Here is a 27,058-nt window from a genome sequence, read left to right on the forward strand (position 1 = left end):
TTTTTAAGTTACTAATAAGAAAGCTACTTGTTCTCAAGATAGAATTTATTCATCACTGGGAATAAGGAAAACAAACTTCATGGCCAGGAATCTATTAGAGTATTTTATATATACTTATTTATATACATACAGAACAAACAAAAATAATGCTGCATTATAAAAATATTACCTTATAATGGAGAATGGAATTTCAAAGGGGAAAGTGCGGGGGGAGGGGAGGGAGGGTATTACCATGGGGTATTTTTTATAATAATGGAAAATGTTAATAAAAATTGTGAAAAGAAAAAAAAAAATAAATAAATAAAAATATTACCTAAGACTAGAGGTATAGCTTAGTGGTGAGGCCCAGCAATCCCTTGTCTCAACCAAAAAACGAAAACAAAAGTATATAAGAACTTATGGTATCTCTATTGGAAGAAGTCAGTTTATGCTACTTTTTAAATTATTTTCTCACTTAAATATTCTAAAACAAAGTCTTCTGCCAGCTACAGTGGCAAACACCTGCAACCCCAGTAGTCAGGAGGTAGAGGCAGAAGGAGCCCAAGTTCATGGAAAGATCCGGGCTCAAAACAAAAAAATTAAAGGCACCTAGACGGTGCAAAACTGAGTGGATAATTCAGTTTCAGAATCTCTTCCGATTTCTGTTTTTTGTCTTTATAAAAACGAGTAACTATGGGCTGGAGAGATGGGTCAGCAGTTCAGATGTTTGCCTGCAAAGCCAAAGGACCCAGGTTCGACTCCCCAGGACCCACATAAGCTAGATGCACAAGGGGCATATGCGTCTGGAGTTTGTTTGCAGTGGCTAGAGACCCTGGTATGCCCATTCCCCCTCTGGTTGTCTCTCTTTTCTCCCTTTGCTTGCAAATAAATAAAAATAAAAATTATATTTAAAAAAAAGAATAACTGAAGCCAGGCATGGTGATGCACGCTTTTAATCTTAATCCCAGCACTCAGGAGGAAGAGGTAGGAGGATTGCTGTGAGTTTGAGGACAACCTGAGACTACATAGTGAATTCCAGGTCAGCCTGGAACAGAGTGAGACACTTCCTTGGGGGGGGGGGAGGGATAACTGGGGGTTGAGGATGGTAGAGTGCATGCCAGCATTTAAAAAAAAAAATCAACCCTGTGAGCCAGGTGTGGTCGTCCACACCTTTAATCCTAGCACTTTCGAAGCTAACAAGGATTACCTTGAGTTCAAGGCCAGACTGGAGCTACAAAGTTACAGATCAGACTGGGCTAAAGTGAGATCCTATCTTGAAAAACCTAAAAAATACCCTGGGTTCAATCCCCTACATGACATAAAACTGGGCATGGTGGTGCATATTTGCAATGTCAGCACTCAATAGGGTTGATGCAGGAATATTATAAATTCAGGTCACTTTTGGCTACATATTATGCTACAGACCAGCCTGTACTACTTGAGACCCTGTCTCAGTTTGAGAGAAGGGAAGGGAGGGAAGGAGGAAGGGAGAAAGAGAGAATGAAAATACATGTATATTTTAGAATTGTATGTACTGATGTATATCCACAGAAAAATTCACATTTTAAAAGTGTGCTATATTTGATGGCTATGATATCTATAATATCTGCAGGACAAAATAATAATTGATGTTGGTATTTTTTATTTTTTTAATTTTTTTTGTTACTTTTTATTTATTTATTTGAGAGTGACAGAGAGAGAAAGAGGCAGATAGAGAAAGAGAGGATGGGTGCGCCAGGGCCTCCAGCCACTGCAAAGGAACTCCAGACACATGCGCCCCCTTGTGTATCTGGCTAACGTGGGTCCTGGAGAATCAAGCTTCGAACCGGGGTTCTTAGGCTTCACAGGCAAGTGCTTAACCGCTAAGCCATCTCTCCAGCCCATTTTTTTCTTCTTTAGGTTTTGAAGGATGGTGAAGGGAGGGAGAGAGGGAAGAGTCTCATGTACCCCAGCTGGCCTTGAGCTCCTGATCTTCCTGCCTCAGCCTCTCAAGTACAGGGGTTACAGTTTTTTTGTTTGTTTTTTTTTTTTCCTGAAAACCTCCACTTTAAAAATCTTTAATATCCTGCCTTTACATATGCATGGAACTACACTGGGATAAGTATTTCCTCTGTTCTCAAGAATAAATTTCAGTTCAATTGTGACTACAGTATTCTGTATGTACTATTTTAGAAATGTTCTAAGCATCAAAAACTGTCCTCAAATATGCTTGCTGCCTACAGACGCTAACAGAAGCAGTTGTACATGATCTCTTCAGATAATTACTACCCACCAACACCACAATCCCACTTTGATTAAATGATACTGACTGTGATTTGAAACAGTACTGTGGATTCCTTCTGGCTTGGTGATTTGTATAAAGTTGCCAACCTGCTTAGAGAAAAAAAAAAAATACACACGTAAATAACCTTAATTAATTAGATCAGATGACTTATTTCATAACTTAAATTTATAGTTTTTTGTTTTGGTTTTTCAAGGTAGGGTCTCTTTAGTTCAGGCTAACCTGGACTTCACTATGTACTCTCAGTGTGGCCTCTAACTTAAGTGATCCTCCAACCTCTGCCTCCTGAATGCTGGAATTAAAAGCATGAGCTCGGGCTGGAGAGATGGCTTAGCGGTTAAGTGCTTGCCTGTGAAGCCTAAGGACCCCGGTTCTAGGCTCGGTTCCCCAGGTCCCACGTTAGCCAGATGCACAAGGGGGCGCACGTGTCTGGAGTTCGTTAGCAGAGGCTGGAAGCCCTGGTGCGCCCATTCTCTCTCTCTTCCTCTATCTGTCTGTCTCTCTCAAATAAATAAATAAATAAAATTTAAAAAAACATTTAAAAAAAAAAGCATGAGCTCCATGCCCAGCTTACAGTTCTTTAAAAATTTTTTAAAGTACTTTATTTTTTAATTTTATTTATTTATTTATTTTTTGGTTTTTCAAGGTAGGATTTCACTCTAGCCCAGGCTGGCCTGGAATTCACTACAGAGTCTCAGGGTGGCCTCGAACTCACGGCGATCATCCTACCTCTAGCTCCTGAGTGCTGGGATTATAGGCATGCACCATCACGCCCGGTTTTAAGTATTTTATTTATTTACTTATGAGAGAGAAAGAGAAAGAGGCAAATAGCGAGAATAGATACACCAGGACCCCTAGCCACTGCAAACGAACTCCAGACACATGTGCCACCTTGTGCATCTGGCTTTACATGGGTACTGGGAATTGATCCTGTGTCCTTAGGTTTTATAGGCATGCACCTTAACCACTGAGCCATCTCTCTGGCTCTACAGTTCTTTACTATAATTCTATTATTGAGGTCTGAAGGATACAGAATGAAAAGAAACAAAAAATACTTCCTTACTGGGCTGATGGTGGGTAACTATAGTTCCAGCTTATTGAGATACTGAGGCAGGAAGAGAGCTTAAGTCCAGCTGTTCAAGGACACTTTGACAAACACAGTGAGACTTTGTGTCTCTTAAAAAAAAAAAAAAAAGTGAGTAGTGTGGGCAAGAAAGGTATTTGGGCAGATAGATCAGTTGGTAAAGTACTTGCCCTGCAAGAAGGAGAACCTAAATTTGATTCCAAGAACCCATGGGGTTGGGGGGAACCAGGCATAGTGGTGAGCACTTACAATGCCAGTGTTGAGGAGGCAAAGTCAGGCAGATCCCTCAGGCTTGCTGTCCAGCCACTCTAACTATGCCTAGCTATATACATAAAAATTTAAAGCATCCGGGCTGGAGAGATAGCTTAGTGGTTAAGGGCTAGCCTATGAAACCTAAGGACTCTGGTTTGAGGCTCAATTCCTCAGGACTTACATAAACTAGATTGCAGAAGGTGACACATGCATCTGGCGTTCATTTGTAATGGCTAGAGACCCTGGTGTGTCCATTCTCTTTCTCTGCCTCTTTCTCTCTCTGTCACTCTCAAATAAACACATAAAAATAAAAACAGAATCTCTATTAAAATTTTTTTTAAAGCAACCAATATATCCAATGACTGATTCAAATAAATCATAAGCAGGATGTGGTGGTGCACGCCTTTAATCCCAGCACTCAGAAGGCATAGGTAGGAAGATCACTGTGGGTTTGAGGGTAGCCAGAACTACAGTGAGACACTACATCAAAAACAAAAACAAAAACAAAGTTATCCTATAAGATTACATTTTTTTTGAGACAGGGTCTCATGTAGCTCAGGCTAGCCTTGAATTCCTTATGTAGCTATGGATGATCTTAAACTTCTGATCCTCCTACCTCTACCTCCCTAGTGCTGGGATTACAAGTATAGACCAACACATCCAGTTTTTGTTTTTTCTTCAAGGTAGGGTCTCACTCTAGCCCAAGCTGACCTGGAATTCACTATGTAGTCTCAGGCTGGTTTTGATCTCATGGTGATCCTCTTACCTCTGCCTCACAATTGCTGGGACTAAAGGTATGCACTACCATGCCTGGCAACCCACCCAGTTTTATGTGGTACCAAGGGTTAAACCGAGGGCCTTGTACATAGTAGATAGATACTACCCATCAAGCCACATCTCCAGCTCATAATCAAACATTTTAGGTGGGGGACTAGATATGTAAGTATTTCTACGGCATAAATGAGCCAAAAGATCAAACAAAATGCTACCATGAAAGAAGATAGGGGAAAAAGAAAGAAAGAGAGAGAGAGAGATAGGGAGAGACAGAGAGAAGAAGAAAGAAAAAGAGGGAGGGAGGGAGGGAAAGAGGGAAAGAAAGCAAGGGGGCTGAAGAGATGGCTCAGCAGTTAAGGTGCTTGTTTGTAAAGCCTGCCAACCAGGGTTCTATTTGCCAGAACCCACAAAAAGCTATATGCAGAAAGTTGCACATGCATCTGGAGTTCATTTGCAGCGCAATAGGACCTGTCATGCTCATATTCTGTCTATCACATATAAATTAAAAAAAATAATTTTTAAAAAAAGTTAAGGGGGACTGGAAAGATAGCTTAGAGGTTAAGGCACTTGCCTGCAAAGCCTATCAACCCAGGTCCAATTCCCCAGTACCCACACAAAGCCAGATGCATAAAGTGGCACATGTATCTGGAGTTTCTTTGCAGCTGTTGGAGGCCCCAGTGTGCCCATTCATGCTCTCTTTCTCTGCTTGAAAATAAATAAATAAGTATATTTTAAAGTTCTTTAATCCCAGCACTCGGGAGGCAGAGGTAGGTGGATTGCCATGAGTTCAAAGCCACCCTGAGACAACATAATAAACTCCAGGTCAGCCTAGACTAGAATGAAACCCTGCCTCAAAAACAAAACAAAACAAAAAAACAAAAGAAACACCACCATGTTAAGTCACTGGAAAGATGGTTCAGTGGTTAAGGCACTTGCCTGTAAAACCTAACAACTTGGATTTGATTCCTCAGTACCCACGTAAAGCCAGATGCACAAAGTGGCACAAACATCTGGAGTTTGTATATAGTGGCTGGAGGCCCTGGTACACTCATACTGTATCTCTTCCCTCTCTGTCTGCTTGCAAGTAAATATATTTTTAAAAAGAGAGATTTCTTTGATTTTTTTTTTAATTTTTTATTTATTTATTTGAGAGCGACAGACACAGAGAGAAAGACAGATAGAGGGAGAGAGAGAGAATGGGCACGCCAGGGCTTCCAGCCTCTGCAAACGAACTCCAGATGCATGTGCCCCCTTGTGCATCTGGCTAACGTGGGACCTGGGGAACCGAGCCTCGAACCGGGGTTCTTAGGCTTCACAGGCAAGTGCTTAACCGCTAAGCCATCTCTCCAGCCCGATTTCTTTGATTTTAAGAATATATATATATATTTTTAGAGAGTGAGAGAGAATTGGCATGCCAGGGCCTCAGCCACCAAGTCAAACTCCAGACACTTGCACCACCTAGTGGGCATGTGCAACCATGTACTTGCCTGACCTTTATGTGTCTGGCTAATGTGGGATCTGGAGAGTCAGACATGGATTCTTAGACTTCACAGGCAAGTACCTTACCCGGTAAGTCATCTCTCCAGGTCCCCCAAAAGTATTTTTTCAAAATGGTCTTAGGCCTAATATTTAAGGGCTGAAGAGATGACTTAGTGGTTTAGGCACTTGCTTGCTAAGCAAAGGGCCAGGTTTGATTCCCCAGTGCTCACATAAAGCCAGATGCAGAGTGGGACATAAAGCATTAGGAGGCACTACACCTCTCTTTCGCTGCTTACAAAGAAATAAAAATATTTTTCAAAAGTAGTTGGGGGTCTTAGAGATGCTCATCTGTTAAAGGTGCTTGAAAGCCTGCTGGCCTTGGTTCAATTCCACAGCCATTCATGTAAAGCCAGACAGACATTTGTTTGCAGCAACAAACAAATGACATGCTTTTTGTTTTGTTTTGTTTTTGTTTTTCATGGTAGGGTTTCATGTTTTCACTCTAGTCTAGGCTGACCTGGAATTCACTATGTATTCTCAGGGTGGCCTCTAACTCATGGCAATCCTCCTACCTCTGTCTCCTGAGTGCTGAGATTAAAGGCGTGTGCCACCATGCCCAGCTATGATGTGTTTTATTTTATTTTACTATTTTATTGACAATTTCCATAATTGTAGACAATAACCCATGGCAATTCCCTCCCTCCCCTCACTTTCCCCTTTGAAACTCCATTCTCCATTATATTCCCTCCTCCTTTCAGTCAGTCTTTTATTTTGATGTCATGATCTTTTCCTCCTATTATGATGGTCTTGTGTAGGCAGTGTCAGACACTGTGAGGTCATGGGTATCCAGACCATTTAGTGTCAGGAGGAACACATTAAAAGGAGTCCTACCCTTCCCTTGGCTCTTACATTCTTTCCGTCACTACTTCCTAAATGGATCCTGAGCCTTGGAAGGTGTAATAAAGATATTTTAGGGGCTGGAGAGATGGCTTAGCGGTTAAGCGCTTACCTGTGAAGCCTAAGGACCCCGGTTCGAGGCTCGATTCCCCAGGTCCCACGTTAGCCAGATGCACAAGGGGGCGCACGCATCTGGAATTCGTCTGCAGTGGCTGGAAGCCCTGGTGTGCCCATTCTCTCTCTCTCTCTCTACCTCTTTCTCTGTCTGTCGCTTTCAAATAAATAAATAAAAATAAACCAAAAAAATTTAAAAAAAAAAAAAGATATTTTAGTGCTGAGCACTCCTCTGTCACTTCCTCTCAGCACCATAGTGCCTTCTGAGTCATCCCAAGGTCACTGCCATCTGAAGAGAGAAGGCTCTCTAACCAAAAGTGACAGAAGCATTAATACATAGGTATGAACATTAAGAAAAGTACTTCTGGGCGGTCTGGTGAGCATAGTATATATATTTAGCCAGACAGCAGCAGATGTTACACCCCTTCAGCTCATGATTACCCCTGTTGCAGGTTTTCAGTATCAGGGATATATTCCCTCCCATGGAGGAGGTCCCCAGTCCAATTAGAGAGTGGTTGGTTTCCCCTATAACAGATGTGCCACTATTGCACCTGTTGGCTCATTTGGCCTACCTGGCCAATTTTAAAGCTTGCAACTATTGAGTATCTTCACTGGTAATTTCTCTCTCTCCCACTGAACTGCATGCAGCATAGCTTTTTTCCAGATTTCTGTCAGCTGGTCTACATGGAGGAGGTTTTCAGCTCAGCTCCAGCAGGATGTCTCCGTGACCATGAAGCCCAACTATGTGGAGTCTTCAGCAATAAAGTCTTACCATTTGTTCCTGGTGGGAAACCAAGAGTCTCAGCAATGGCCTATCAGCTTTGGGGGTGTCAGTGACCTCCCTGGCCAACAATTCCCTGGAAAGTATACCATCCCTGGCACTAAAAACCTTCTAGTAACAATGTATGGCTTCTGAGTATTCCATTGCCCAAAAAAGTAGTTTTCCATATAACTTATTTATATTTTCTTAGATTTAAAAAAAAATTATTTATTTGCAAGGAGAGAAAGAGAGTGAGTGAGTGGCCAAGCCAGAGCCTCTAGCTGCTGCAAATGAACTCCAGATGCGTATGCCACTTTGTGCATCTGGCTTACATGGGTCCTGGGGAATCGAATCTGGGTCCTTAAGCTTTGCAGGCAAGTGACTTAACTGATAAGCCATCCCTCCAGCCCTTCTCTTGGATTTTAATTAGCCCTCCCTCCACCGTTCCTTTACTCAGTCTCTTCACCTGACCTCACTTAGGCCTTTCCACCCCCATTAATCTGTTCTATTTACATATATAGAATGCCATCCTATTAAGTACCCACCTCCCTCCCTATCCATTCCCTTTATATCCCCTTTCTAGCTTACTGGCCTCTGCTACTGAGTTTTATTCCTACTCACATAGAAGTCCAATCATTTGTAGCTAGGATCCACATATGAGAGAGAACATGTGATGTTTGGCTTTTGGGGCCTGGGTTACCTCACTAAGTATAATCCTTTCCAGATCCATCCATTTTCCTGAAAATTTCATAACTTCATTTTTCTTTACTGCTGAGTAGAACCTCATTGTGTAAATGTACCATATCTTCATTATCCACTCATCAGGTTGAGGGACATCTAGGCTGGTTCCATTTCCTAGCTATTGGGAATAGAGTGGCAATGAACATGGTTGAGCAAGTATCTCTAAGGTAGTGAGACAAGTCCTTAAGATATATGCCTAGGAGTGGTATAGCTGGGTCATCTGGTAGATCTATTTTCAGTTGTCTTAGGAACTTCCACACTGATTTCCACAATGGCTGGACCAGATTGCATTCCCACCAACAGTGTAGAAGGGTTCCTCTTCTGCATCCTCACCAGTATTTATGGTCATTTGTTTTCATGATGATGGCCAATCTGACAGTAATGAGATAGAATCTCAACACAGTTTTAATCTGCATTCACCTGATGACTAGGGATGTAGAACATTTTTAAATGTTTATATGCCATTTATATTTCTTCTTTTGAGAACTTTCTATTTAGTTCCATAACTTTTTTTTTTTTTTCTTTTTTCAAGCTAGGGTCTCACTCTAGCCCAGGCTGACCTAGAATTCACTATGGAGTCTCAGGGTGGTCTTGAACTCATGGTGATCCTCCTACCTCTGCCTCCTGAGTGCTGGGATTAAAGGCATGCACCACCATGTCCAACAATAGCCTTTTTGTTTTGTTTTTTTTTCTGAGGTAGGGTCTCACTCTAGCCCAGGCTGACCTGGAATTCACTATGTAGTCTCAGGGTGACCCTGAACTCATGGCGATCTTCCTACCTCTGTCTCTCAAGTGCTGGGATTAAGGCGTGCGCTACCACACCAGGCAATAGCCCATTTTTTAATTGGGTTGATTTAATTTTTTTAGTTCTTTGTATATCCTAGGTATTAATCCTCTGTCAGATGTATAGCTGGCAAAAATTTTCTCCCATTCTGTAGTTGCCTCTTTGCTCTATTCACAGTGTCCTGTGTTGTACAAAAGCTTTGTAATTTCATGAAGTCCCAGTGGTTGATCTGTGGTTTTATTTCCTGAGCAATTGGGGTTATATTCAGAAAGTCTTTGCCAAGACCAATATGTTGAAGGGTTTCCCTACTTTTTCCTCTAGCAGTTTCAGGTCTGATATTAAGGTCTTTGACACATTTGGACTTAATTCTTGTGCATGGTGAGAGATAAGGATCTATTCTCATCCTTCTACAGTTACATATCTAGTTTTCCCAGCACTATTTGCTGAAGAGGCTGTCTTTCCCCCAATGAGTATTTCTGGGTTTTTTTGTTTTGTTTTGTATTCTTTTGGTTTTTCGAGGTAGGGTCTCACTCTAGCCCAGGCTGACCTGGATTTCACTATGGAGTCTCAGGGTGGCCTTGAACTCATGGTGATCCTCCTACCTCTGCCTTCCAAGTGCTGGGATTAAAGGTGTGCACCACCAAGTCCAGCCAATGAATATTTCTGGCTCATAGCTAAAGTCTAAAGCTAAATTTTGGCTCATAGCTATAGCTACCCGGAATTACATCTGGGGCCTCTATTCTGTTCCATTGGTGTACATGTATGTTTTTGTGCCAGTACCATGCTGGTTTTGTTACTATGACTCTGTAACATTGGTTAAAATTAGGTATGGTGATACCACCAGCCTTATTTTTGTTGCTCAAAATTGTTTTAGATACATGGATCACTGTGATGGAGGAAGGTAGTCAGTGTTGACCTTTGGCCTCTATGTACATGTGTGTATCCATGCCTGCAGATAAACAAACATGCTCTCACACAAGCAAAAAGAAATAATGTGTCTATAATCACAGCACTTAAGAAAATGGGCACACCAGGGCCTCCAGTAACTGCAAAAAAAACTCCAAATACATACAACACTGCATCTGGCTTTATGTGGGTACTGGGGAACCAGAGTCAGCAGGCTTTACGGCCTTAATGGCTAGGCCATCTCTGCAGCTCTTATATTTTTATTTATTTGTAAACAGAGAGAGAGAGAAAGAGAGAAGGAAACAGACAGAGAATGGGCATGCCAGGTCCTCTTACTACTGCAAACAAACTCCAAATGCACGTATTACTTTGTACATCTGGCTTTATGTGAGTACTGGGGAAATTGAAGTCATGCCATCAGGCTTTACAAATGAATACCTTTAACTGCTAATCCATCTCTCCAGTTCCAGTTTAAGTTCTTTTTTTCTAAAGATTTATTTATTTATTAGAGAAAGGAGGAAGACAGAGAGAAAGAGAGAATGGGCACATCAGGGCCTCCAGCCACTGCAAAAAACTCCAGACACAAACGCCACCATAAGCATTTGGCTCTTGTGGGTACTAGGGAATAGAACCTGGGTCCTTAGGCTTTGCAGGCAAGTGCCTTAACAGCTAAGCCATCTCTCCAGCCCCAGTTTAAGGTGTGTTTTTTGTTTGTTTGTTTGTTTTTTCAGGGTTTCACTCTAGCCCAGGCTGACCGGGAATTTGCTACAGAGTCTCAGGGTGGCCTCAAACTCACAGTGATCCTCCTAACTCTGCCTGAGTAGTGGGACTAAAGGTGTGCACAACCAAGCCAGGCTCTCCCAGTTTATATTCTTTTTTTTTTTAAACAGTTATTTTTTATATTTATTTATTTACAAGAGAGATAAAGAGAGTCGGGTACATATATAGAGAGAACGTCACACCAGGGCCTGTAGCCACTGCAAACAAACTCCAGACGCATTTGCCACCTTGTGCATCTGGCTTATGTGGGTACTGGAGTAATATATCACACCCCCACACCTGGATCCTTAGGCTTTATAGGCAAGCACCTTCACCATTAAGCTATTTCTCCAGCCCCAGTTTAAGTTCTTAACCATCATGTTTAATCCATATCTTTTTGTTTTATTTTTTTTCAAGGTAGAATCTTACTCTAGTCCAGGCTGAACTGGAATTCACTATGTAGTCTCAGGGTGGCCTTGAACTCACTGCAACCCACCTACCTCTGCCTCCTGAGTATGGGATTAAAAGCATGCACCATCATGCCTGGCCCTTTAAGGAGCTTTTAAGAAGCTAGGCTTGGTGGTACACACCTGAAATTCTATCAATGAGGTACATGAGACTAGAGGACTTCTCTAAGTACAGTTCTCATGTACCAAGGTTGGCCTTAAACTTAGCTATGTAGCCAAGGAGGGCCTTGGGCTCCTGATCCTTTACCTCCCAAGCGCTGGAATTACAGGTGTGCACCATAAAGCTTACTGATTTGTTTCAAAGTCAATTTAATAACAACATTTTAGTTACCATTGGTTACTTACCTGATTTCTAAATTGCCCTTCTCCTCAAGCATAATTCAAAAAAAAAAAAAAAAAAAAAGCAAATACTGCCAGGCATGGTGGCACATACCTTTTTAATCCCAGCACTGAGGAGGTAGAGATATGAGGATCACTGTGAGTTCGAGGCTACCCTAAGACTACATGGTGAATTCCAGGTCAGCCTGGACTAGAGTGAAACCCTACCTTGAAAAACCAAAACCAAACCAAAACAAAACAAAACAGCAAACACTGTGTTTGTTTGTACTTTAAAAACAGCACAATCCAAAATATCATATACTCTGTAACTGCAACTTTACATTTATATACATTTATATATGTATGTATGTATGCCATATATACCTGTGAAGTGGCTCAATAATGGAGTACATGCCTAAAATGCACAAAGCCTTTAGTTTTATCCTCACTGACACACACACACACACACACACACAGAGTACCTCTTTTAGTCAGACAGGATAACAAATGCCTATAATCACAGCACTTGGGAAGCTTAAGCAGTAGTATCATGAATTTGAAGCCAGGCCAGTCTATATAGTAAGACCTCAAAAACAAAAAACAAAAACCTGGGCATGGTGGTGCATGTCTTTAATCCCAGCACTTGGGAGGCAGAAATAAGATCATCAGCCTGCGTTCAAGGCCAGCATGAGACTACATAGTGAATTCCAGGTCAGCCTGAGCTAGAGTGAGACCCTACCTCAAAAAACCAAGAAATAATAAATAAAAATTAAAACAAACAAACAAATAAGAATTCTAAAGTCAAAAGGGTTAATTAAGGTTTAAGGTTGAAAATCTCCAATTTTCTAGGTAAAAAGTTTTGTATGTCATATCTGCATCTTAAGAGTTCTTTTCTTCAAGAGAGCTTTTAAAACTAAACCAAAAAAAAAAAAAAAAAAAATCACTTGGCTCATAGCCCTAGCTAAGATGAAGCTTAACATATGGCTGAACTACAGAGTTTGGGTCAGGAAGAAACAAGACAGAAGCACAATTTGTGCTCTAGAGCTGAGCACACATATGAAACAGTGTGTGGGGGTGTGATATATTACTCCACTTCTTGGCAAAGAGTAATATAATTCTGAACAATCTTGGCCTCATATTATCATGAATATGCAAATTAGAGGAGAACCCACATAATATAAGGACACAGGCAAAAATGGTTCTTTAAAGAACTGTTGGAATATTATCCCATCATTAGTCAAAGGTTAAAAATCATATGTGACAAGCTGGGGGCGTGGTGGCGCACGCTTTTAATCACAGCATTTGGGAGGCTTAGCTGTGAATTCAAGGCCAGCTTGAGACTACGTAGTGAATTTCAGGTCAGTCAGCCTGAGCTAGAGTGAGACTCTGCATCATTAAAAAAAAAAGGGCGGGGGGCTGGAGAGATGGCTTAGCGGTTAAGCGCTTGCCTGTGAAGCCTAAGGACCCTGGTTCGAGGCTCGATTGCCCAGGACCCACGTTAGCCAGATGCACAAGGGGGTGCAGGTGTCTGGAGTTCGTTTGCAATGGCTGGAAGCCCTGGCGCACCCATTCTCTCTCTCTCTGCTTCTCTCTCTCTCTCTGTCACTCTCAAATAAATAAAAATAAACAAAATAATAAAAAAAAAAATCAAGCCGGATGTGGTAGCACATGCCTTTAATCCCAGCACTTGAAAGGCAGAGGTAAGAGGATCACCATGAGTTCAAGGACACCCTGAGATTACATAGTGAATTCCAGGTTTGCCTGGGATAGAATGAGACTCTACCTTGAAAAACCAAAATAAATAAGTATTATATTACTGGTGAAGGATAGAGGCTAGGGGAATGATAATGTCTCTAAGTTCAATTCCCAATGTAAACCTGCTTTTCAAGGCTTTTAGTTTTTCTGCTCAAATGAATACCATTCATTTTATTAATTACTTTCCAGGCAGGGGAGATGACTCAGCGGTTAGAGGCACTGGCTTGCAAGGCATGACGGCCCAGACTCAACTCCTAAGTACCCAAGTACAGATGCATAAAGTGGCATGTGCGCCTGGAGCTCACTTGCAGTGGCAGGTATCATGGGTATTGTGCTTACTCTTTCTCTAATAAATAAATGCAAGTATTTAATAATAATGATTTTCCTTGGATAGATATTTATTTTTCCATCTTCTTACTATAAACTGTATTTTTTTAGTTTTTTATTTGCAAGCAGAGAGAGAGGGGGAGAAGAGAGACAGAGAAAATGAGCACACCAGGGCCTCCAGCCACTGCAAATGAACTCCAGATGCATGTGCCCCTTGTGTATCTGGCTTATGTGGGTCCTGGGAAATTGAACCTGGGTCCTTTGGCTTTGTAAACAAGTGCCTTAACTGCAAAGCCATCTCTCCAGCTCTAAACTATATTTTTGAAAAAATTTAAATATTTTTATTTATATGTGTATATGGGCATACCAAGTCTCTTGCCTCACAAATGAATACTAGATGCTTGTACCACTTTTTGTGTCTGGCTTTATGCGGGTGCTGAAGAATTGGACCTGAGCCAACAGAAAAACCACTAAGCTATCTTTTCACCATCGAACCAAAATTTTTAACTTTTTATCTTTTTTAGGTGTTTTGAGAAAGAGTTCTCACTCTAGCCCAGGCTGACATGGAATTCACTATGCAGTCTCAGGCTGGTCTTGAACTCACAGCAATAATCCTACCTTTACCTCCCCAAGTGCTGGGATTAAAGGCATGTACCACCATACCTGACTTCTTTTTCTTTTTTAATTTTATTATTTATTTGAGAGAAAGGGATGGGGGCAGGTAGAGAATGGATGCACTAGGGCTTTCAGCTGCTGCAAATGAACTCCAGATGCATGTACCTGGGGTCTGGGGAATTGAACCTGGGTCCTTTTGCTTTGCAGGCAAGTGCCTTAGCCACTAAGCCATCTCTCCAGCCCTCTTCTTTTTTTTTGGGGGGGGGGTTGTTTTTCCGAGGTAGTTCTCACTGTAGATCAGGCTGACCTGGAATTCACTATGTAGTCTCAGGGTGGCCTCGAACTCATGGCAATCCTACCTCTGCCTCCCAAGTGCTGGGATTAAAGGCATGTGCCACCACACCCAGCTAAATATTAATTTTATTTATTTGAGAGTGAGAGAGAATGGGCATACCAGGACCTCCAGCCACTGCAAATGAACTTTAGGTGCACACACCACTTCATGCATCTGGCTTTATGTGGTTACTGGGGAATTGAACCTGGGTCATTAGGCTTTGCAGGAAGCACCTTAACTGCTGAGCAATCTCTACAACCCCTAACCTAAACTTAAAAAAAACTGTTTTGTTATTTACTTATTTGAGAGAGAGAGAGAGAAAAACTGGCACAACAGGGCCTCCAGCCGCTACTAATAAACTCCAGATGCATGCGCCGCCTAGTACATCTGGGTTTAAGTGGGCAATGGGGAACTGAACCTGGGTCCTTTGGCTTTCCTGGCAAGCAAGCACCTTAAGCACTGAGTCATCTGTCCAGCCTCTCAATTCTTTTTTTTAATTAAAATTTTTAAATGTATTCATTTGAGATACAGCAGGAGGAAAAGAGAGAGAAAAGAAGAGGCAGATAGAAAAATGGATGTGCCAGGGACTCCATCCTCTATAAACAAACTCCAGATACATGCACCACCTTGTGCATCTGGCTTTATGTGGGTACTGGGGAATGGAACCTGGGTCTTTAGGCTTCACAGGCAAGTGCCTTGACCACTAAGCCATTTCTCCAGCCCATTTCCCCAATAATTCTTCTTCTTCTTTTTCTTTTGCGTTTTTCAAGGCAAGGTCTCTAGCCCAGGCTGACCTGGAATTCACTCTGTAGTTTCAAGATGGCCTCAAACTCATGGTGACCCTTCTGCCTCTGTCTCCCAAGTCCTGGGATTAAAGACATGGGCTACCACACCCACCTAATTCTTTTAAGTCTTATTTATTTATTTATTTATTTATTTATTTGAGAGAGGGAGCCAGGAGAGAAAGGGAGAGGCAGATAGAGAGAGAAAGGGCACACCAGGGCCTCCAGCACTACAAACGAACTCCACATGCATGCAGCACCATGTGCATCTGGTTTATGTGGATAATGGTGAAATTGTACCTGGGTCCCTAGACTTTGCAGGCTAGTACCTTAACAACAAAGCCATTTCTCCAGCCCTCCCCCTAATTTAATTTAATTTATTTATTTATTTGAGAGTAACAGAGAAAGAGACAGAGAGAGAAAGAGAGAGAGAGAAAGAGTCAGAGACAGATAGAGAGAGAAAGAATGGGCATGTCAGGTCCTCCAGCCACTGCAAACAAACTCCAGATGTGTTTGCTCTCTTGTGCATCTGGCTAACGTGGGTTCTGGGAAACAGAGCCTTGAACCAGGGTCCTTAGGCTTCACAGGCAAGCGCTTAACCGCTAAGCCATCTCTCCAGCCCTCTTTCTTTCTTTCTTTTTTTTTTTTTTTAACTTACTTACTTGAGAGAGAGTCAGAGAGAGAAAGAGACAGAAACAGAGAGAATGGACATGTCAGGGCCTCCAGCCACTGCAAACGAACTCCAGAAGCATGTGCTACCCTGTGCATCAGGCATCATGGGTCCTGGGGAATTGAACGTGGGTCTTTTGGCAAGTGCCTTAACTGTTAAGTCATCCCTCCAGCCCTGTCCCCCCATTTTTTTAGTTTTTCAAGGTAGGGTCTCACTCTATCCCATACTGACCTGGAATTCACTATGCTCAGGGTGGCCTCGAACTCATGGGGATCCTCCCACCTCTGCCTCCTGAGTGCTGTGATTAAAGGCATGTGCCATCATGCCTAGCTCAGCTCATCACAGCACTCAGGAGGCAGAGGTAGGAGTATCATCATGAGTTTGAAGTCACCTGAGACTACACAGTGAATTCCAGGTCAGCCTGGTCTAGAGTGAGACTCTACCTTGAAAAAAAAAAAAATTGTCATGAAATAAAGTTTCATAATATTGCTTTTCTCCCCCTTTCTTCCTTTTTTTGGGAGACATGGTCTCCCTCAGGAGGAGTAGGCTGGCCTGGAACTAAGTATCTCAGAATGGCCTCAAACTCAAAATAATTTTTCTGCCTCAGCCTCCTGAGTGCTGGGGTTATAGACATGAGCCACCATGCCCAGCCACAACATGTATTTCAAGGAGTATGAGCGCGTAACATGAAATGAACTTTTTTAAAAAAAAGAAGGACACTATTAACTAACCAGGCCCAGGATGTATTCAGGTGACCCTTTATTCCATCTTTTCCCACATAATGGCAGTTTCCTTTTCCACAAGGGCATTTCCATACCTCAATACTGCCTTAGTTCTTACTTTACTAAGGTGTTTCCACACCAAGTTCTCTAGGTTATGCCAATTAATCACAAAGCAGAAAGGCTGGCATAAATCTGACATTTTTTGAAGTAAAGAAAAAAAGATTTCATAGCTTTCAATAGCTTATTTTAAAGAAAAGAAAAGCTGGTTCATTCACTTGCTCAGCAGCTTTAGAAACAAACACAAAGGTTTCATGCTGCCATGATTTTATTTTAAAGAACAATACTGTGAAAGGCAAGTTAAGTACATAGGTAATAAAAGCAGGATAGAAAAATATGAAAGAAAAAAATGAGACACAATTTCATGCAAGAACTATATTAAGCAACTAAGAAAAACCATCCTATTTTCCACATAAATTAGTCCTAAAGCTAACCTCAAAAGTTCCTTTTGCCCTGGTTTTATTCTTCTTTCAGTCCCTTCCAGGGACACAGAGTACCACCTCCTTCTGCATGGCTAATAAATGATTTCAAAGAGCAGTAGAGGGTGGCAATTCCTTACCTACTCACTTGTTCCAGGTGCATATACCCCACCATTTAAACATTCCTAATGATTTCCTATGTAGCTGAAGAAAGTGCACCGTAACAGCATGTGTCTATGTTTGCCCTAACTGAAGTCAGACAAGCAACAGAAGTATCAGTTTTCATGCTAAGGACTAGCTCTTAACAAATTGGTAAGTGTTCAATATAAATGAATTAATATTCCAAATTAACTTATTGGTACACTGACCTTTGCTTTTGTTCCCAATGAAAAATTAGCCTTATTGTAGCAGCATGTCCCCAGCTTTCCCCTGGGCAAAAAAAAAAAAAAAAGAATATAAACAAGTATATTCTATAAACAGAATAGTACCTTACTAAATTTCAATTTCCTTAGAATGTCTCTGTTCAAACACAGTATTACTTTACAAAGTTAACATGACAAGAATATGCTTGGTTTCAAAAACCCTAAAATAGGCTGGGCATAGTGGCACATGTCTTTAATCCCAGAAAATGGGCACACCAGAGCATTCAGCCACTGCAAATAAACTCCAAATGCATGGCCCCCATGTGCATCTGGCTTACATGGGTCCTGGGGAATGGAGCCAGAATCCTTTGGCTTTTCAGGGAAATGCCTTAACTACCAAGCCATCTCTCCAGTCCCCTTTTGAACTTTTGAATATTAATTTCCCAGGTACCTGACACAATAATCATAGGACAGCAGATATTTAATAAATGGCCATTAAATAGTGAAAGAACTAGTCAGTATCTCAGGAAATTGTGGTGAGTGATAAGACCTATAAGTGAATAGACTCTCCTTTCACAGAGCTTCTAGTACTAATCAAGCTCCAAATGGAAAAGTAGGAAAAATATGTGAAAATAAGTGTTCATTTCCTTGATATACCCACCTAATGCAGGAACAAGCAAGGCCTGATTTTTATCAATCTTTGTTGTCATCTGATTAGTTAATATTACCTATAAAATCAAAATATGAGAAAGTTGTATTAGTCTTTCTCAAAAGTTATAATGCAAACAGATCTGTGATTATAATACTCTGAATATAACTTAAAAAAAAAACTAGTTAGGTAATTAAAAATTTTTTCTGAGAAGGGTGTGGTGGCACACACCTTTAATCCCAGCATTTGGGAGGCAGAGGTAGGAGGATCACCTTGAGTTCAAGGTCACCCTGAGACTCCTTAGTGAATTCCAGGTTAGCCTGAACTAGAGTGAGACCCTACCTTGAAAAAAAACCAAAAAAATTTAAAAAAATAAATAAAAATTTTTTTCTGATACATTTTTTAAACTTCAGGGGAGGTCTGGAGAGATGGCTTAGTAGTTAAGCGCTTGCCTGTGAAGCCTAAGGACCCCGTTTGAGGCTCCATTCCCCAGGACCCACGTTAGCCAGATGCACAAGGGGGTGCATGCGTCTGGAGTTCGTTTGCAGTGGCTGGAAGCCCTGGCATGCCCACTCTCTGTCTCTCTCTATCTGCCTCTTTCTCTCTCTGTCTGTCACTCTCAAATAAATAAATAAATAAATAAATAAATAAATAAATAAATAACTTCACGGGAGAAGAGCCAGAAAGGGAGGGTAAAGGGGCATGAGGGAAGTATGCCCAACATACAATATATAATTGTATTACATTTACAAAGAAATAAATAAATTTTTAAAAATTAGGACTGAGGAAATGGCTTAGCATTTAAGGCATTTGCCTGCAAAGCCTAAGGACCCCAGTTCGATTCCCCAGGATCCATGTAAGCTAGATGCACAAGGGGGCACATGCATCTGGAATTTGTTTGCAGTGACTGGAGGCCCTGGCATTCCCATTCTCTCTTTCTCTCTATCTGCCTCTTCCTCTCTCCCTCTCTCTCAAATAAGTAAATAAAATATTTAAATTTTTTTTTTTTTTTTTTTTTTAGCCAGGTGTGTTGGCATATTCCTTTAATCTCAGCACTTGGCAGGCAGAGGTAGGAGGATCACCAAGAGTTGGAGACCACACTGAGTCTACATAATGAATCTCAGGTCAGCCTGGACTAGTGTGAGACCCTACCTTGAAAATTAAAAAAAAATATTCTAAGTAAACAAAAATTAGTTACCCTGGGGTTAGTGGGATGGCTTAGCAGATAAAGGTGGTAGCATGCAAAGCCTGCCGACCCGGGTTCAATTCTCAACACACCCATGAAATGTTGGATGGGCATTTGTTTGCAGCAGCAAGAGACACTGGCATGCACCCCCTACCCAACCTATGTAAAAATAATTACTTCAAAAAATTAAATTACCTGGAAACATGCTTCTGATGAGCACAAATGTTTTAAAGAGCTAAGAAGTTCATCTTTTCGTTTTGTTTTTCAAGGTAGGGTTTTTCTCTAGCCCAGGCTGACCCGGGAGTCAGTATGTAGTCTTAGGTGCCCTCAAACTATCTTCACCTCCTGAGTGCTGGAATTAAAGGCCTGTGCCACCACTCCCAGCATCTTATTGTAATTCTTACTTCACAGAAAGCTGAAGTGGGAGCATCCAATGACACAGCCTCTGTGTGAGGCAATCTGTCAAAATTAGTATACATGCCACTGAGTCCAAGTGAGGACTGTTGTGGCCAGGACAGAGGAGTACTCTGGTATACATGTGTTAACACTTTTCAGGTAGAGAATCCCTTTTTCTGAAAACTCATCTACTACCTACTTGTAGTATATTTCAATGAATTCTCTCTTGAAAAAAGAAAGCAGTGAATGGTGGCACACACCTTTAATACCAGCACTTAGGAGGCAGAGGTGGGAGGATTGTCGTAATTTCAATGCCACCTTGAGACTATACAGTGAATTCCATGTCAGCATGGGCTAGACCGAGTGAGACTGTACCTTGAAACTTGAAAAAACAGAAACAAAAAAAAAAAAAAAAAAAAAAGATTGAGGGTAGGAGAGTTGGCTCAGTGGTTAAGCCACTTACCTACAAAGCCTAAGGACTTGGGTTTGATTTCCCAGTACTCACATAAAGCCAGATGCACAGGTGGCATATGTGTCTGGAGTTCATTTGCAGTGGCTAGAGGTCCTGATGTGCCCATTCTCTACCTCTGCCTCTTTCCCCCCTCTCAAATAAATAAATAAAATGTTAAAAAACAATTTTTGTTTAAAGATGGGAGCCAGCAGTACTGTAGCATCTCTATCACACCTTCCAAGGCTCAGGGTCTAATGCGGAAGAGGTGGCTGAAAGAATGTGAGAGCCAAAGGAAGGGTAGGACTCCTTACAACATGTTCCCTGCAGACACAAAATGGCCTGGATATCCATGACCTCACAGTGCCTGACACTACCTACACAAGACCATCATAAGAGGAGGAAAAGATCATGACATCAAAATAAAAGAGAGACTGATTGAGATGGGGAGGGGATGATGGAGAATAGAGTTTCAAAGGAGAAAGTGGGGGGAGGGATAATTTTTATAACCATGGAAGTTGTTAATAAAAATTTGAAATTAAAAAAAAAAGATGGGAGCTAGGCATGGTGGTACACATCTTTAAACCCAGCACTTGGGAGGCAGAGGTAGGAGAATTGCTATAGGATGACACCTCCCCATTATAAAAAGAAAGGGGGAGCTGTTGGACATAGGCAGGGGGGCCCGAGCACACCTAAGCTGTCTAACACAAAGGCCCCAGGCTAAGGAGAGATTGCAGCAGCCTGAACTGCTGGTCATATCTCAGGGACCAGACCGGCTCCCCCCATTCTCGGAGGTTGCAGTGAGCCAGGACCCTCCCCACATTCTTGGGGGAATCCCTGGACAAAATCTCTTGGACCCGAGATCTGCAGGATTTAAGGTCACTCCCACTCCAAGCACAGGATACCAGGACATTCAGATAAGACTCAGGCTTTGCCCATAACCCTAGGACCTTTGGCCAGTTGCCTAGGAAACTCCTTATATGGTATCAGCCAGCATTTTTGCACAGCCCATCCCCCCTGCCATTACCTTCCCTTTACCATTGCCTATGTGCTGGAATGTATGTCCTCATATGCTAATTAGGCATCAGCAAGCAATCTTGTACATCCAGTCCCCCTTAGGACCCTCAACTGCTTATAAACCCATTTCCCTATCGATTAAAGCAAGCTGTTCACAGAGACTGTCTCCTGAAAGTCTCTCTTTCGTTGTGTGCACAATCTTGATCTCCACAATTGCCTGGACTCCTTGGGGGACCGCGGCTGGCCAGGGGACCCAGGAACCCAAAGCTGGCGCCCATCGTGGAGGACACCCTGAGACTATGAGACTACATAGTGAATTCCAGGTAAGCCTGAGCTAGAGTGAGACCCTAACTTGGAAAAAAAAAAAACCCAAAATGCAAATTTTAGCCTGGTGTGGTGGCACATGCCTCTGATCCCAATGTTTGGGATGAGGAACAAGAGGATCAGTACAAAGTTATCCTTGGGGGCCTAGGTTCAGATCCCCAACACCCATGTGAAAACACAGAACACAGTGATATGAGTCTATAATCTCAGCATTGGGGTGGCAGAAATAGGAGGATCCCTAGGACTTTTTTTCCTAACTAGTCAACTTGGCATGCTTTATGTTCAGTGTTAGATCCTGCCTCTGGTTATTTATTTGAGAGCAGCAGGGGTGGGGGGGGGAGAGAGAGGGGGAGAAAGGGAGGGAGAGAGGGAGGGGGAGGGAGAGGGAGGGAAAGGGAGAAAGAGAGACAGACAGACAGACAGACAGACAGAGACAGACAGAGACGGGGGGTGGGGGGAGAAATATACATACATTCAGCACAAATCATACACATATAATAAATAAATAAAATTCAAATTTTGGGTCTGGAGAGATGACTTAGTGGTTAAGCACTTATCTGTGAAACCTAAGCATCCCAGTTTGAGGCTCTATTCACCAGTACCCACGTAAGCCAGATGCACAAGGTGGCACATGCACCTGAAGTTCATTTGCAGTTGCTGAAGGCTCTGATGTGCCCATCCTCTCCCTCTCTCTCTCTCTCTGCTGCTCTTAAATAAATAAATCAAAAAATCAAAAAAATGTAATTCAAATTTTGTATAAGCTAATAATGACAACATCATTAGTGGTGATGAGCATTTAATGAATGCTTAATACATGCCAGAAACTATTCTAAGTACAATTCATATCATCCAGGTTAGCCATGAACCCATTAGGTAGCCAAGGATGATCCTGAACTCCTGATATTCTGCTTCTACCTCCCAAATGATAAGATTACAGGCATTTGCAACAATGCCCACCCTGACAGTAATTGTATTTTCTTAATTTTTTTAAATTTTATTTTACTGAGACAGTATCTCATCACATAGTCCTTGCTGGCCTGGAACTCATTATGTAGACCACGCTGGTCTCAAACTTATGGCAATTCTACTGCCTGTGTGTGATTTGAGTCCTGGCATTAAAGGCATGTAACCACCCAACTCTCCAGACATGTATGTCTGGGTGTGTATGGTGCGTATGGTGTGGTGTCATGAAACTGCCCATGTGGTACCTCGTATGTTCATCTATGGCAGCGTGTGCTCTCTTGAAATAGCCAGAGCAGAACGGCAAATGTCCTGCTCCATTGCTCTTCCACCCCATTACTTTTCTGGTGTCGTCCCTCCCCCAAGGCTGGTATGGAATTCGCTATGCAGTCTCAAGCCTTAAACTCATGACGATCCTCCTACTTCTGCTTCCCAAGAGCTAGGATTAAAGGCATGTGCCACCACGCCCAGCATTTATTTTTCTGCCTATTTTTTTTTCTTCATTTTTTGTAGGGATCAGCACATCTGGAGTGCAATGGATAAGTCTCACCCTGGGAAAACCACCTTTATGATTGTAGTATAGCCCCTACCAGGTAAGTTATATACTCTTATTTTGAGCCCAAGTCTCTCTCTTTTATTTTAAAGGTAAGGTCTTGTCCTAACCCCAGAGTGACCTGGAATTCACATGTAGTTTCAAGTTGGCCTCAAACTCATGGAGATCTTCCTACCTCTGCATGTGTCTAGGGTTTTTTTTTTTTTTTTTCAGTGGCTGGAGGAACTGGAGCTTCCATTTTCTTTCTTTCTTTCTTTTTTGGTTTTTTCGAGATAGGGTCTCACTCTAGCCCAGGCTGACCTGGAATTCACTATGGAGTCTCAGGGTGGCCTCGAACTCACAGCGATCCTCCTACCTCTGCCTCCCGAGTGCTGGGATTAAAGGCGTGCGCCACCACGCCCGGCCCATTTTCTTTCTTTCTCTCTGTCTCTCTATCTCTTTCTCTTTCTCAAATAAATAAAATAAAATAAATCAAAGCCGGGTGTGGTGGCACACGCCTTTAATCCCAGCACTCAGGAGGATCGCCATGAGTTTGAGGCCTCCCTGAGAATATAGAATGAATTCCAGGTCAGCTTGGGCTAGAATGAGACCCTACCTCAAAAAACCAACCAACCAACCAACCAACCAACCAAACAAACAAACAAACAAACAACAACAACAAAAAAAAAAACCAGGCACAGTGTCACACACTTGGGAGGCAGAGGTAGGAGGAGCACTGAGCTCAAGGCTACCTGGAAACTTCATGGTGAATTCCAGGTTGGCTTGACACTACCTTCAAAAACAAACAGGGCTGGAGAAATGGCTTAGCGGTTAAGACATATGCCTACAAAGCCTAAGAACCCAGATTCAATTCTCCAGCCAGATGCAAATGGTGGCACATGTGTCTGGAGTTCATCTGCTGTGGCAGGAGGCCCTGACATACCCATTCTCACTCTCTCTCTGTCTCAAATAAATAAACAAAATAGATAAATAAAATGTTAAAAACAAACAACAAAAAGCCCCAAAACAAACAAAATACCAGTTTAATAGGAAAATAAAGAAAAGATTGGCTGGTTCTGTTTGTATAGGTACAAACAAGTTTCTGGTCCATCAAGACATCAATCAGATACTAAAAGGATAACATGACTTTTTTTAAGTTCTTCACCTCTTAAGTGTTATACTACCTTCCCTCCCTTACTACTTTATATCAAATAGCTTATAATAAACTAAGCAGCAATTTAAATTGGTAATAAGCCAAAATATATGACTACCTGGCACCCTTAACATGCTGAATAGTACCTCTTATAGTAGATACTACCAAGTTCTGGCCACTGAGCTATTTACAGTAATGGCTGCAATTTGTTTAAGGGTACATTGCCCAATATAAAACCATTGGCCAGCACTGAGAAAACAGCTCAGAACCACTGTGGTTTTGATCCTTCAAGATCTTTTTCTTCACATATATAATATAAATGCACATACAGAATTATGTTTCTCAAGAAATATGTTCCCACTAGACATATTGTTAGACTACAACTTTTTGCATTGTAATGATATATAGGGTCATATTTTGTCTAATATTAGTACATTTGTAAATAGCATTTGATATTAATGTGGGGTCTTTTTTTTGTTTGTTTTTTGGGGAAGGGTCTCATTCTATCCTAGGCTGACCTGGAATTCATTATGTAGTCTCAAGATGGCCTCAAACTCACAATTGATCCTCCTATCTCAGACTCCCAAGTGCTGGGATTAAAGGTGTATACCACCATGCCCGGCTGATATTAATGTTTGGATTATTATTTTTCTTTTTTGGTTTTTTGAGGTAGAGTCTTGCACTAGCACAAGCTGACCTGGAATTCACTATGTTGTCTCAGAGTGAACTCAAACTCACAGCAATCCTCTTACTTCTGCCTCCTATGTGCTGGGATTAAAGGGGCATGCCATCGCACTCAGCTTTTATTTTCACATGTATCCAAGGCAGGCCTTGAACTCACTAAAAGCCTAAGGATGATCTTAAATGTCTAATCCTCCTGCCTTCAGTCTCCTGGGTGCTGGCATTATAGGTGCTCACCATCATATTTATACTGTGGAAGTGATTAAACCAAGGGGTTTGTGCACACTAGGCAAGCCTGAATTACATTGTTTTTTAGTATGCATATACAAATGTGTGCATATATATGGAAGTGGACAATGCTGGCTATCTGCCTCTTTCTTCCACCTCATTTTTTCAGAGACTGAGTCTGCAACTCTCTATTTTTCAGTTAGACTGGCTGACCAGTGAGTCCCAACAATCCTCCTTTGTCAGTTCCCATCAGTGTTGGGGCCATAGGTATGCCTGGTTATGCCCAGCTTTCTTATATGGGTGCTAGGGATCAAATTCAGATCTTCATTCTGACACAGCAAATGCTCATACCCACTAAAGATTTTCCCTAGTCTCTGGATTACTTCTTTAACTAGAAAAAACAAAGGGAGCAGTGTTGTGGAAGTCTTTCAGACATGACATGGCCAATGCAGTCATGAAGTCACAGCAGCTGTAGTTACCTGAACAAAACTAGACCCCATCCACACTCCATCACAGATTGGGGAGAGGCTCATGAGATACCTACCACTCCTCTCTGAGAGCTATCTGCAATTAAAGATTGGTAGGGAATGGGCTGGAAAGATGTCTTAGTGGTTAAGGTGGTTGCCTGCAAAGCCAAAGAACCCAGGCTCGATTCTCCAGGACCCACATAAGCCAAATGCACAAGGTGGTGCATGTGTCTGGAGTTCATTTGCAGCAGCTGGAAGCTTTGGCATACTCATTCTCTCTTTTTCTCTCTCAATGTCTCTCTCTCAAATAATTAAGTAAATAAAAATAGAATATTTTAGTGAAGTTGAGATATTTAAGATAAGATACAAATGAAAGTACTTAGGCTGTAAACATTCATGAACTTATTTAAATACTTTTTTTTTTCCAGTGAGTCTATATTTGTAAATTTGTGATAGAGTAAAAGTAATAAAAATCACTGCCTTGAAAAAAATAATAATAATAAAAAAATAAAAATAGAATATTTTAAAAAAGAGATTGGAAGGGAAGTGGGCTCACAAGGCCCAATGTTCCCTGAGGCACTTGGCACTAAATAGTTGCTACAGAATAAAAGCCATTTTCTGGGCTGGAGAGATGGTTTAGCAGTTAAGCACTTGCCTGTGAAGCCTAAGGACCCCGGTTCAAGGCTCGATTCCCCAAGACCCATGTTAGCCAGATGCTCAAGGGGGCGCACATGTCTGGAGTTCGTTTGCAGTGGCTAGAAGCCCTGGCACACCCATTCTCTCTCTGTCACTCTCTCTCTCTCCCCTCTTTCTCTCTCTCTGTCACTCTCAAATAAATAAATAAATGAACAAAAATTTGTTTTAAAAAAGTCATCTTCTTCTGTGGTAAACTGCTTGTGCTTCAGTGAAGAACCCCAGCCCTACTCAGGTAAGCAGCCCTAAGTAAGTAAGCTCAGCGGTCACCAAAAAGCATGAAAGGTGACGGGGGACAACTTGGGAGAAGAAAGGGGCACAGAGGAAATGAGGCAAAAGAGTGTGAATATGATCAAAATACAGGGCTAGAGATGGTTCAGCAGTTGGGGGCCCTTGCACTATCAAAATTCATTATGTGTTGGGTGTGGTGGCGCACACCTTTAATCCCAGCACTCGGAAGGCAGAGGTCAGAGGATCACCATGAGTTTGAGGCCACCCTGAGACTACATAGTGAATTCTAGGTCAGCCTGGGCCAGAATGAGACCCTACCTTGAAAAACAAAAAACAAAAAACGAACAAACAAACAAAAAAAATCATTATATACATATATGAAACTATCAGAATAGAGCTGAAGAGATGACTGGGTTCAATTCCCCAGCACCTATGTAAAGCTAGACCACAAAAAG

At 41.8% G+C, this 27,058-nt stretch overlaps 1 protein-coding gene and 1 pseudogene across 2 annotated transcripts in view; both read right to left on the bottom strand.

Moving 5' to 3' along the window:
- The window catches only part of Rad51c (RAD51 paralog C), a 48,922-nt gene that overhangs the window by 1,754 nt on the left and 20,110 nt on the right, over positions 1-27,058 (bottom strand). Inside the window, exons 6-8 of one of the 2 annotated variants that reach the window (XM_045158619.1) lie at positions 18,300-18,366; positions 17,645-17,705; positions 2,289-2,349 (exon numbers count right to left, since the gene is read on the bottom strand). In XM_045158619.1, the coding sequence (XP_045014554.1) occupies positions 2,289-2,349; positions 17,645-17,705; positions 18,300-18,366 (189 nt within the window). Of the gene's footprint in view, positions 1-2,288; positions 2,353-17,644; positions 17,706-18,299; positions 18,367-27,058 lie in introns of both variants that reach the window. The other variant, XM_045158618.1, reaches the window with a different exon arrangement.
- On the bottom strand, positions 23,066-23,219 carry LOC123463633 (annotated as a pseudogene).

This window comes from Jaculus jaculus, chromosome 9, assembly GCF_020740685.1.
Source record: "Jaculus jaculus isolate mJacJac1 chromosome 9, mJacJac1.mat.Y.cur, whole genome shotgun sequence".
Classification (NCBI taxonomy): Eukaryota; Metazoa; Chordata; class Mammalia; order Rodentia; family Dipodidae; genus Jaculus; species Jaculus jaculus.